This window comes from Scyliorhinus torazame, chromosome 2 (assembly GCF_047496885.1).
Source record: "Scyliorhinus torazame isolate Kashiwa2021f chromosome 2, sScyTor2.1, whole genome shotgun sequence".
NCBI classification, from domain to species: domain Eukaryota; kingdom Metazoa; phylum Chordata; class Chondrichthyes; order Carcharhiniformes; family Scyliorhinidae; genus Scyliorhinus; species Scyliorhinus torazame.
The window spans coordinates 26,372,323-26,385,364 of NC_092708.1; the positions used below are offsets into that span (position 1 = coordinate 26,372,323).

General features: G+C 42.1%; 1 protein-coding gene across 4 annotated transcripts in view; it reads left to right on the plus strand.

Moving 5' to 3' along the window:
- arhgef49 (Rho guanine nucleotide exchange factor 49) overlaps nt 1-13,042 on the plus strand; it is a 379,760-nt gene that overhangs the window by 255,027 nt on the left and 111,691 nt on the right. For all 4 annotated transcript variants that reach the window (XM_072469693.1, XM_072469719.1, XM_072469710.1 and 1 more), the window contains one exon: nt 10,734-11,362. In XM_072469693.1, the coding sequence (XP_072325794.1) occupies nt 10,734-11,362 (629 nt within the window). The remainder of the gene's footprint in view (nt 1-10,733; nt 11,363-13,042) is intronic.

The window sequence follows — 13,042 nt, forward strand, 5'->3', positions numbered from 1 at the left end:
TCTCCTGGCGATGTGTGTTAATATCCCCTGACGATGTGTGTTAATATCTCCTGACGAGGTGTGTTAATATCCCCTGACGATTTACATTAATATCCCCTGACGATGTGTTGATATCCCTGACAATGTGTTGATATCCCTGACAATGTGTTAATATCCCCTGACAATGTGTTGATATCCCTGACAATGTGTTGATATCCCCTGACAATGTGTTGATATCCCTGGCAATGTGTTAATATCCCCTGACAATGTGTTGATATCCCTGACAATGTGTTAATATCCCCTGACAATGTGTTAATATCCCCCTGACAATGTGTTAATAGCCCCTGACAGTGTGTTAATATCCCCTGACAATGTGTTAATATCCCCGAGAATGTGTTAATATCCCCGATAATGTGTTGATATCACCTGACAATGTGTTAATATCCCCTGACAATGTGTTAATATCCCCTGACAATGTGTTAGTATCACCTGACAATGGGTTAATATCCCCTGACAATGTGTTGTTATCCCTGACAATGTGTTGATATTCCTAACAATGTGTTAATATCCCCTGACAATGTATTAATATCCTTGACAATGTGTTAATATCCCCTGACAATGTGTTGATATCCCTGACAATGTGTTAATATCCCTGACAATGTGTTAATATCTCTGACAATGTGTTGATATCCCTGACAATGTGTTAATATCCCCTGACAATGTATTAATATCCTTGACAATGTGTTGATATCCCTGACAATGTGTTAATATCCCCTGACAATGTGTTGATATCCCTGACAATGTGTTGATATCCCTGACAATTTGTTAATATATATCCCCTGACAATGTATTAATATCCCCTGACAATGTGTTGATATCCCTGACAATGTGTTAATATCCCTGACAATGTGTTAATATCCCCTGACAATGTGTTGATATCCCTGACAATGTGTTGATATGCCCTGACAATGTGTTGATATCCCTGACAGTGTGTTAATGTCCCCTGACAATGTGTTGATATCCCCTGACAATGTGTTAATATCCCCTGACAATGTGCTGATATCCCTGCCAATGTGTTGATATCCCCTGACAATGTGTTGATATCCCTGACAGTGTGTTAATATCCCCTGACAATGTGTTAATATCCCCGAGAATGTGTTAATATCCCCGACAATGTGTTGATATCACCTGACAATGTGTTAATATCCCCGACAATGTGTTGATATCCCTGACAATGTGTTGATATCCCTGACAATGTGTTGATATCACCTGACAATGTGTTAATATCACCTGACAATGTGTTGATATCCCTGACAATGTGTTGATATCCCTGACAATGTGTTAATATCCCCTGACAATGTGTTGATATCCCTGACAATGTGTTGATATCCCCTGACAATGTGTTGATATCCCTGGCAATGTGTTAATATCCCCTGACAATGTGTTGATATCCCTGACAATGTGTTAATATCCCCTGACAATGTGTTAATATCCCCCTGACAATGTGTTAATAGCCCCTGACAGTGTGTTAATATCCCCTGACAATGTGTTAATATCCCCGAGAATGTGTTAATATCCCCGACAATGTGTTGATATCACCTGACAATGTGTTAATATCCCCGACAATGTGTTGATATCACCTGACAATGTGTTGATATCACCTGACAATGTGTTGATATCCCCCTGACAATGTATTGATATCCCTGACAATGTGTTGATATCACCTGACAATGTGATAATATCCCCTGACAATGTGTTGATATCCCCTGACAATGTGTTAATATCCCCTGACAATGTGTTAATATCCCCTGACAATGTGTTGATATCCCTGACAATTTGTTAATATATATCCCCTGACAATGTATTAATATCCCCCGACAATGTGTTGATATCCCTGACAATGTGTTAATATCCCTGACAATGTGTTAATATCCCCTGACAATGTGTTGATATCCCTGACAATGTGTTGATATCCCCTGACAATGTGTTGATATCCCTGACAGTGTGTTAATGTCCCCTGACAATGTGTTGATATCCCCTGACAATGTGTTAATATCCCCTGACAATGTGCTGATATCCCTGCCAATGTGTTGATATCCCCTGACAATGTGTTAATATCCCCTGACAATGTGTTAATATCCCCTGACAATGTGTTGATATCACCTGACAATGTGTTGATATCCCTGACAGTGTGTTAATATCCCCTGACAATGTGTTGATATCTCTGACAATGTGTTGATATCCCTGACAATGTGTTGATATCCCCTGACAATGTGTTAATATCCCCTGACAATGTCTTGATATCCCTGACAATGTGTTAATATCCCCTGACAATGTGTTAATATCCCCAGACAATGTGTTGATATCCCTGACAATGTGTTGATATCCCTGACAGTGTGTTAATATCCCCTGACAATGTGTTAATATCACCTGACAATGTGTTGATATCCCTGACAATGTGTTGATATCCCTGACAATGTGTTAATATCCCCTGACAATGTGTTGATATCCCTGACAATGTGTTGATATCCCCTGACAATGTGTTGATATCCCTGGCAATGTGTTAATATCCCCTGACAATGTGTTGATATCCCTGACAATGTGTTAATATCCCCTGACAATGTGTTAATATCCCCCTGACAATGTGTTAATAGCCCCTGACAGTGTGTTAATATCCCCTGACAATGTGTTAATATCCCCGAGAATGTGTTAATATCCCCGATAATGTGTTGATATCACCTGACAATGTGTTAATATCCCCGACAATGTGTTGATATCACCTGACAATGTGTTGATATCACCTGACAATGTGTTGATATCCCCCTGACAATGTATTGATATCCCTGACAATGTGTTGATATCACCTGACAATGTGATAATATCCCCTGACAATGTGTTGATATCCCTGACAATGTGTTGATATCCCTGACAATGTGTTAATATCCCCTGACAATGTGTTGATATCCGTGACAATGTGTTGATATCCCCTGACAATGTGTTAATATCCCCTGACAATGTGTTGATATCCCTGACAATGTGTTAATATCCCTGACAATGTGTTAATATCCCCTGACAATGTGTTGATATCCCTGACAATGTGTTGATATCCCCTGACAATGTGTTGATATCCCTGACAGTGTGTTAATGTCCCCTGACAATGTGTTGATATCCCCTGACAATGTGTTAATATCCCCTGACAATGTGCTGATATCCCTGCCAATGTGTTGATATCCCCTGACAATGTGTTAATATCCCCTGACAATGTGTTAATATCCCCTGACAATGTGTTGATATCCCCTGACAATGTGTTGATATCCCTGACAGTGTGTTAATATCCCCTGACAATGTGTTGATATCCCTGACAATGTGTTGATATCCCTGACAATGTGTTGATATCCCCTGACAATGTGTTAATATCCCCTGACAATGTGTTGATATCCCTGACAATGTGTTAATATCGCCTGACAATGTGTTAATATCCCCAGACAATGTGTTGATATCCCTGACAATGTGTTGATATCCCTGACAGTGTGTTAATATCCCCTGACAATGTGTTGATGTCCCTGACAATGTGTTAATATCCCCTGACAATGTGTTAATATGCTTGACAATGTGTTAATATCCCCTGACAATGTGTTAATATTCCCTGACAATGTGTTAATATCCCCCTGACAATGTGTTAATAACCCCTGACAGTGTGTTAATATCCCCTGACAATGTGTTAATATCCCCGAGAATGTGTTAATATCCCCGACAATGTGTTGATATCACCTGACAATGTGTTAATATCCCCGACAATGTGTTGATATCCCTGACAATGTGTTGATATCCCTGACAATGTGTTGCTATCACCTGACAATGTGTTAATATCCCCTGACAATGTGTTGATATCCCCTGACAATATGTTAATATCCCTGACAATGTGTTAGTATCCCCTGACAATGTGTTAATATCCCCTAACAATGTGTTAATATCCTTGATAATGTGTTAATATCCCTGACAATGTGTTAATATTGCTGACAACGTGTTAATATCCCCTGACAATGTGTTAATATTGCTGACAACGTGTTAATATCTCTGACAATGTGTTAATATTGCTGACTACATGTTTTTTTTTTTTTTTTTTTTTTTTTTTTTTTTTTTTTTTTTTTTTTTTTTTTTTTTTTTGGTTTTTTTTAAAAAATCATACAGAATCTCATTTTTAAAAAATAAAGTCTATCACTTGTGATCAGTGCTGACTACATGTTAATATCCCCTGACAATGTGTTGATATCTCTGACAATGTGGTAATATCCTCTTACGATGTGTTGATATCTCTGACAATGTGTTAATATCCCTGACAATGTGTTAATATCCTCTGGCAATTTGTTGATATCTGACAATGTGTTAATATCCCCTGACAATGTGCATTAATAACCCCTGACGATGTGTGTTAATATCCCCTGATGATGTGCGTTAATATCCCCTGACGATCTGCATTAATATCCCCTGACGATGTGCGATAATATCTCCTAACGATATAGAAAAGAGAACATACAATGCAAAAGTTGGCCATTCGGCCCATCGAGTGTGCACCGACCCACTTAAGCCTCACTTCTTCCCGATCCCCGTAACCCAATAACCCCTCCTAACCTTTTTTGAACACTAAGGACAATTTAGCAATTCCAATCCACCTAACCTGCACGTCTTTAGTCTGTGGGAGGAAACCGGAGCACCCGGAGGAAACCCACGCACACACGGGAGAAGGTGCAGACTCCGCACAGACAGTGACCCAGCGGGGAATCGAACCTGGGACCCTGGCGCTGTGAAGCCACAGGGCTAACCACTGTGCTTCCATGCTGCCCACAGCATTATGCGTTATATGTGCTTTTATATGCACAGATGTGTTAATGTCTCCTGACGATGTGCGTTAATATCCCCTGTCGATGTGTGTTAAAATCCTCTGAGAATGTGTGTTAATATCCCCTGATGATGTGTGTTAATCCCCTAATGTTGTGCGTTAATATCCCTTGTTGTTGTGCGTTAATATCCCCTGACGATGTGTGTTAATATCCTTTGAGGGTGTGTGTTAATATCTCCTGATGATGTGTATTAATATCCCCTGACGATTTGCATTAGTATCCCCTGATGATGTGTGTTGATATCCCCTGACGATGTGAGTTAATATCTCCTGACGATATGTGTTAATATATCCTGACGATGTGTGTTAATATCTCCTGACGATGTGAGTTAATATCTCCGGACGATGTGTGTTGATATCCCCTGACGATGTGAGTTAATATCTCCTGACGATGTGTGTTACTATCCCCTGACGATGTGTGTTAATATCTCCTGACGATGTGAGTTAATATCTCCTGACGATGTGAGTTAATATCTCCTGGCGATGTGAGTTAATATCTCCTGACGATGTGAGTTAATATCTCCTGACGATGTGTGTTAATATCCCCTGACGATGTGTGTTAATATCTCCTGACGATTTGCATTAATATCCCCAGACGATTTGCATTAATATCCCCTGACGAAGAGAGAGCGGGTAAATGGAGTTGAAATCAGCCATGATTGAATGGTGGAGTGGACTCGATGGGCCGAAAGGCCTTACTTCCGCTCCTATGTCTTATGGTCTTATGGACGATGTGTGTTAAAATCCCCTGACGATGTGAGTTAATATCCCCTGGCGATGTGTGTTAATATCCCCTGACGATGTGAGTTAATATCTCCTGGCGATGTGTGTTAATATCCCCTGACGATGTGTGTTAATATCTCCTGACGAGGTGTGTTAATATCCCCTGACGATTTACATTAATATCCCCTGACGATGTGTTGATATCCCTGACAATGTGTTGATATCCCTGACAATGTGTTAATATCCCCTGACAATGTGTTGATATCCCTGACAATGTGTTGATATCCCCTGACAATGTGTTGATATCCCTGGCAATGTGTTAATATCCCCTGACAATGTGTTGATATCCCTGACAATGTGTTAATATCCCCTGACAATGTGTTAATATCCCCCTGACAATGTGTTAATAGCCCCTGACAGTGTGTTAATATCCCCTGACAATGTGTTAATATCCCCGAGAATGTGTTAATATCCCCGATAATGTGTTGATATCACCTGACAATGTGTTAATATCCCCGACAATGTGTTGATATCACCTGACAATGTGTTGATATCACCTGACAATGTGTTGATATCCCCCTGACAATGTATTGATATCCCTGACAATGTGTTGATATCACCTGACAATGTGATAATATCCCCTGACAATGTGTTGATATCCCTGACAATGTGTTGATATCCCTGACAATGTGTTAATATCCCCTGACAATGTGTTGATATCCGTGACAATGTGTTGATATCCCCTGACAATGTGTTAATATCCCCTGACAATGTGTTGATATCCCTGACAATGTGTTAATATCCCTGACAATGTGTTAATATCCCCTGACAATGTGTTGATATCCCTGACAATGTGTTGATATCCCCTGACAATGTGTTGATATCCCTGACAGTGTGTTAATGTCCCCTGACAATGTGTTGATATCCCCTGACAATGTGTTAATATCCCCTGACAATGTGCTGATATCCCTGCCAATGTGTTGATATCCCCTGACAATGTGTTAATATCCCCTGACAATGTGTTAATATCCCCTGACAATGTGTTGATATCCCCTGACAATGTGTTGATATCCCTGACAGTGTGTTAATATCCCCTGACAATGTGTTGATATCCCTGACAATGTGTTGATATCCCTGACAATGTGTTGATATCCCCTGACAATGTGTTAATATCCCCTGACAATGTGTTGATATCCCTGACAATGTGTTAATATCGCCTGACAATGTGTTAATATCCCCAGACAATGTGTTGATATCCCTGACAATGTGTTGATATCCCTGACAGTGTGTTAATATCCCCTGACAATGTGTTGATGTCCCTGACAATGTGTTAATATCCCCTGACAATGTGTTAATATGCTTGACAATGTGTTAATATCCCCTGACAATGTGTTAATATTCCCTGACAATGTGTTAATATCCCCCTGACAATGTGTTAATAGCCCCTGACAGTGTGTTAATATCCCCTGACAATGTGTTAATATCCCCGAGAATGTGTTAATATCCCCGACAATGTGTTGATATCACCTGACAATGTGTTAATATCCCCGACAATGTGTTGATATCCCTGACAATGTGTTGATATCCCTGACAATGTGTTGCTATCACCTGACAATGTGTTAATATCCCCTGACAATGTGTTGATATCCCCTGACAATATGTTAATATCCCTGACAATGTGTTAGTATCCCCTGACAATGTGTTAATATCCCCTAACAATGTGTTAATATCCTTGATAATGTGTTAATATCCCTGACAATGTGTTAATATTGCTGACAACGTGTTAATATCCCCTGACAATGTGTTAATATTGCTGACAACGTGTTAATATCTCTGACAATGTGTTAATATTGCTGACTACATGTTAATATCCCCTGACAATGTGTTGATATCTCTGACAATGTGGTAATATCCTCTTACGATGTGTTGATATCTCTGACAATGTGTTAATATCCCTGACAATGTGTTAATATCCTCTGGCAATTTGTTGATATCTGACAATGTGTTAATATCCCCTGACAATGTGCATTAATAACCCCTGACGATGTGTGTTAATATCCCCTGATGATGTGCGTTAATATCCCCTGACGATCTGCATTAATATCCCCTGACGATGTGCGATAATATCTCCTAACGATATAGAAAAGAGAACATACAATGCAAAAGTTGGCCATTCGGCCCATCGAGTGTGCACCGACCCACTTAAGCCTCACTTCTTCCCGATCCCCGTAACCCAATAACCCCTCCTAACCTTTTTTGAACACTAAGGACAATTTAGCAATTCCAATCCACCTAACCTGCACGTCTTTAGTCTGTGGGAGGAAACCGGAGCACCCGGAGGAAACCCACGCACACACGGGAGAAGGTGCAGACTCCGCACAGACAGTGACCCAGCGGGGAATCGAACCTGGGACCCTGGCGCTGTGAAGCCACAGGGCTAACCACTGTGCTTCCATGCTGCCCACAGCATTATGCGTTATATGTGCTTTTATATGCACAGATGTGTTAATGTCTCCTGACGATGTGCGTTAATATCCCCTGTCGATGTGTGTTAAAATCCTCTGAGAATGTGTGTTAATATCCCCTGATGATGTGTGTTAATCCCCTAATGTTGTGCGTTAATATCCCTTGTTGTTGTGCGTTAATATCCCCTGACGATGTGTGTTAATATCCTTTGAGGGTGTGTGTTAATATCTCCTGATGATGTGTATTAATATCCCCTGACGATTTGCATTAGTATCCCCTGATGATGTGTGTTGATATCCCCTGACGATGTGAGTTAATATCTCCTGACGATATGTGTTAATATATCCTGACGATGTGTGTTAATATCTCCTGACGATGTGAGTTAATATCTCCGGACGATGTGTGTTGATATCCCCTGACGATGTGAGTTAATATCTCCTGACGATGTGTGTTACTATCCCCTGACGATGTGTGTTAATATCTCCTGACGATGTGAGTTAATATCTCCTGACGATGTGAGTTAATATCTCCTGGCGATGTGAGTTAATATCTCCTGACGATGTGAGTTAATATCTCCTGACGATGTGTGTTAATATCCCCTGACGATGTGTGTTAATATCTCCTGACGATTTGCATTAATATCCCCAGACGATTTGCATTAATATCCCCTGACGAAGAGAGAGCGGGTAAATGGAGTTGAAATCAGCCATGATTGAATGGTGGAGTGGACTCGATGGGCCGAAAGGCCTTACTTCCGCTCCTATGTCTTATGGTCTTATGGACGATGTGTGTTAAAATCCCCTGACGATGTGAGTTAATATCCACTGGCGATGTGTGTTAATATCCCCTGACGATGTGAGTTAATATCTCCTGGCGATGTGTGTTAATATCCCCTGACGATGTGTGTTAATATCTCCTGACGAGGTGTGTTAATATCCCCTGACGATTTACATTAATATCCCCTGACGATGTGTGTTAATATCCCCTGACGATATGTGTTAATATCCCCTGACGATATAGAACATAATATCCCCTGACGATGTGTGTTAATATCCCCTGATGATGTGTTAATATCCCCTGATGATGTGTGCTAATATCCTCTGAAGATGTGTGTTAATATCCCCTGACGATTTGTGTTAATATCCCCTGACAATGTGTGTTAATATCCCATGACGATGTGTGTTAATATCCCCTGGCGATGTGGGTTAATATTTCCTGTCGATTTGCATTAATATCCCCTGACGATGTGAGTTAATATCTCCTGACGATGTGGGTTAATATCCCCTGACGATTTGCATTAATACCCCTGACGATGTGTGTTAATATCCCCTGACGATATGTGTTAATATCCCCTGACGATATAGAACATAATATCCCCTGACGATGTGTGTTAATATCCCCTGATGATGTGTTAATATCCCCTGATGATGTGTGCTAATATCCTCTGAAGATGTGTGTTAATATCCCCTGATGATTTGTGTTAATATCCGCTGACGATGTGTGTTAATATCCCCTGATGATGTGTGTTAATATCCCCTGACGATGTGCGTTAATATCTCCTGACGATGTGTGTTAATATCCCCTGACGATGTGTGTTAATATCCCCTGACGATGTGCATTAATATCCCCTGACGATGTGTGTTAATATCCCCTGACGATATGTGTTAATATCCCCTGATGATGTGTGTTAATATCCCCTGATGATGTGTGTTAATATCTCCTGATGATGTGTTAATATCTCCTGATGATGTGTGTTAATATCTCCTGATGATGTGTGTTAATATCCCCTGATGATGTGTGTGAAGATCTCCTGATGATGTGTGTTAATATCCCCTGAAGATGTGTGTTAATATCCCCTGACGATGTGTGTTAATATCCCCTGACGATGTGCGTTAATATCCCCTGACGATGTGTGTTAATATCCCCTGACGATGTGTGTTAATATCCCCTGATGATGTGCGTTAATATCCCCTGACGATGTGTGTTAATATCCCCTGATGATGTGCGTTAATATCCACTGACGATGTGTGTTAATATCCCCTGACGATGTGTGTTAATATCCCCTGATGATATAGAACAGAATATCCCCTGACGATGTGTGTTAATATCCCCTGATGATATAGAACAGAATATCCCCTGACGATGTGTGTTAATATCCCCTGACGATGTGTGTTAATATCCCCTGACGATGTGCGTCAATATCCCCTGATGATATAGAACAGAATATCCCCTGACGATGTGTGTTAATATCCCCTGATGATATAGAACAGAATATCCCCTGACGATGTGTGTTAATATCCCCTGACGATGTGTGTTAATATCCCCTGACGATGTGCGTCAATATCCCCTGACGATGTGTGTTAATATCCCCTGACGATGTGCGTTAATATCCCCTGACGATGTGCGTCAATATCCCCTGACGATGTGTGTTAATATCCCCTGACGATGTGTGTTAATATCCCCTGACGATGTGTGTTAATATCCCCTGATGATATAGAACAGAATATCCCCTGCGACGTGTGTTACTGCTCCCTGTGACTCTGGTGATTTCTCCAGATGTGGTACCACAGTGTCACTGTTCAGAATTTGCTTTGCTGTTTTGTTCTGTATCCAGCGCATGAAGAAATCTAATAAAGTTTGTGATTTTTTGATCTCTGATACACAGACCCACTTTCCACCACATCCAATCAGACGGCTGAATCGTCTTTGAGCTCAAAGGCAGGTGATGGCCACCAGGGCCACAGCTCGGGCCACAGGTCGAAGCATCGCTGGAGCAACCTGAGCACAGACAGTGGTGTGGTGGGACTAAATGACAGGAGCGAAGAGAAGGAGCAAGAGGGTGAGCGGGTGCGGAAGAGCAAACCGGCCGAAGTGGAGAGAGCGGACAGTGGTATTGGACCAGCCATGGCCAAGAAATGGAAAAGCCGGGTGGGGGAGACGGCGCGCTCCGTGCAGGCCTGGGTGGCTCATCGGCCCTGTATCGACTGCGGGGAGAGAGATCTCTCAGAGGCAGATGCGAGGGGTGTGGCGAAGAGACTAGAAAACCTCTGTGGCCAGTGCGCCAAGCGCAGGACGGAGCGCAAGGAGGCCATTCTGGAATTCGTCAACACAGAATCCAGCTATGGAGAGGACCTCCGGATCATCAAAGAGGAGTTTTACCTCCCCATGCAGGCAGCTGGACTCCTGACCCCAGAGCATCTAACTGTGATCTTCAGTAACATCCAGGAACTCATAGAGGTCAATGAGAGGTTTCTGGAGCGGCTCCATGACTCTACTGAGCAAGCGCTTGATCAGGTGAGTAGGGGCTTCCATCAGAACATCAAAATAACAACTCTCTCTAACACTGAAGGGAGACTTGGAAATGAAAAGATTGTACACTTAAATAGCACCTTCTACAACATCGCAAAGCACTTTACAACCAGTGACGTACTTTTGAAGTGTAGTCACTGTTGTAATGTAGGAACCATGGCAGTCAATTTGCGCACGGCAAGATCCCCAAAACAGTAATTTGATAATAACCCGATAATGAGTTTTTGTGATGTTGATTGAGAGATAAATATTGGCCTGGACTCTGTTGAGAATATTCCCGGTTGTTCTCCAAAATAGTGGAAAGTGATCTTTTGCAATCACCTGAGAGGACAGACGATGCCTTGGTTTGACATTTCATCTGAAAGATGCTGCACTCCTCCAGTACTGTACCGCACTGGGGGCCGGTTTAGCTCAGTTAGAACATAGAACATAGAACATTACAGCGTAGTACAGGCCCTTCGGCCCTCGATGTTGCGCCAACCTGTGAAACCACTCTCAAGCCCATCGACACTATTCCCTTATCGTCCATATGTCTATCCAATGACCATTTGAATGCCCTTAGTGTTGGCGAGTCCACTACTGTTGCAGGCAGGGCATTCCACGCCCTTACTACTCTCTGAGTAAAGAACCTACCTCTGACGTCTGTCTTATATCTATCTCCCCTCAATTTAAAGCTATGTCCCCTCATGCTAGACATCACCATCCGAGGAAAAAGGCTCTCACTGTCCACCCTATCCAATCCTCTGATCATCTTGTATGCCTCAATTAACTCACCTCTGAACCTTCGTCTCTCTAATGAAAACAGCCTGAAGTCCCTCAGTCTTCCCTCATAAGATCTTCCCTCCACACCAGGCAACATACTGGTAAATTTCCTCTGCACCCTTTCCAATGCTTCCACATCCTTCCTATACTGCGGCGACCAGAATTGCACGCAATACTCCAAATGCGGTCGCAGCAGAGTTTTGTACAGCTGCAACATGACCTCATGGCTCCGAAACTCAATCCCTCTACCAATAAAAGCTAACACACCGTACGCCTTCTTAACAACCCTCTCAACCTGGGTGGCAACTTTCAGGGATCTATGTACATGGACACCGAGATCTCTCTGCTCATCCACACTGCCAAGAATCTTACCTTTCGCCCAGTACTCTGTCTTCCTGTTATTCCTTCGAAAATGAATCACCTCACACTTTTCTGCATTAAACTCCATTTGCCACCTCTCAGCCCAGCTCTGCAGCTTATCTATGTCCCTCTGTAACTTGTAACATCCTTCTGCACTGCCCACAACTCCACCGACTTTAGTGTCATCTGCAAATTTACTCACCCATCCTTCTCCGCCCTCCTCCAGGTCATTTATAAAAATGACAAACAGCAGTGGCCCAAAACAGATCCTTGTGGTACACCACTAGGAACTGGACTCCAGTCTGAACATTTCCCATCAACCACCACCCTTTATCTTCTTCCAGCTAGCCAATTTCTGATCCAAACTGCTAAATCACCCTGAATCCCATGCCTCCGTATTTTCTGCAGTAGCCTACCGTGGGGAACCTTATCAAAAGCTTTACTGAAATCCATATACACCACATCAACTGCTTCACCCTCATCCACCAGTTTGGTCACCTTCTCAAAGAACTCAATAAGGTTTGTGAGGCACGACCTACCCTT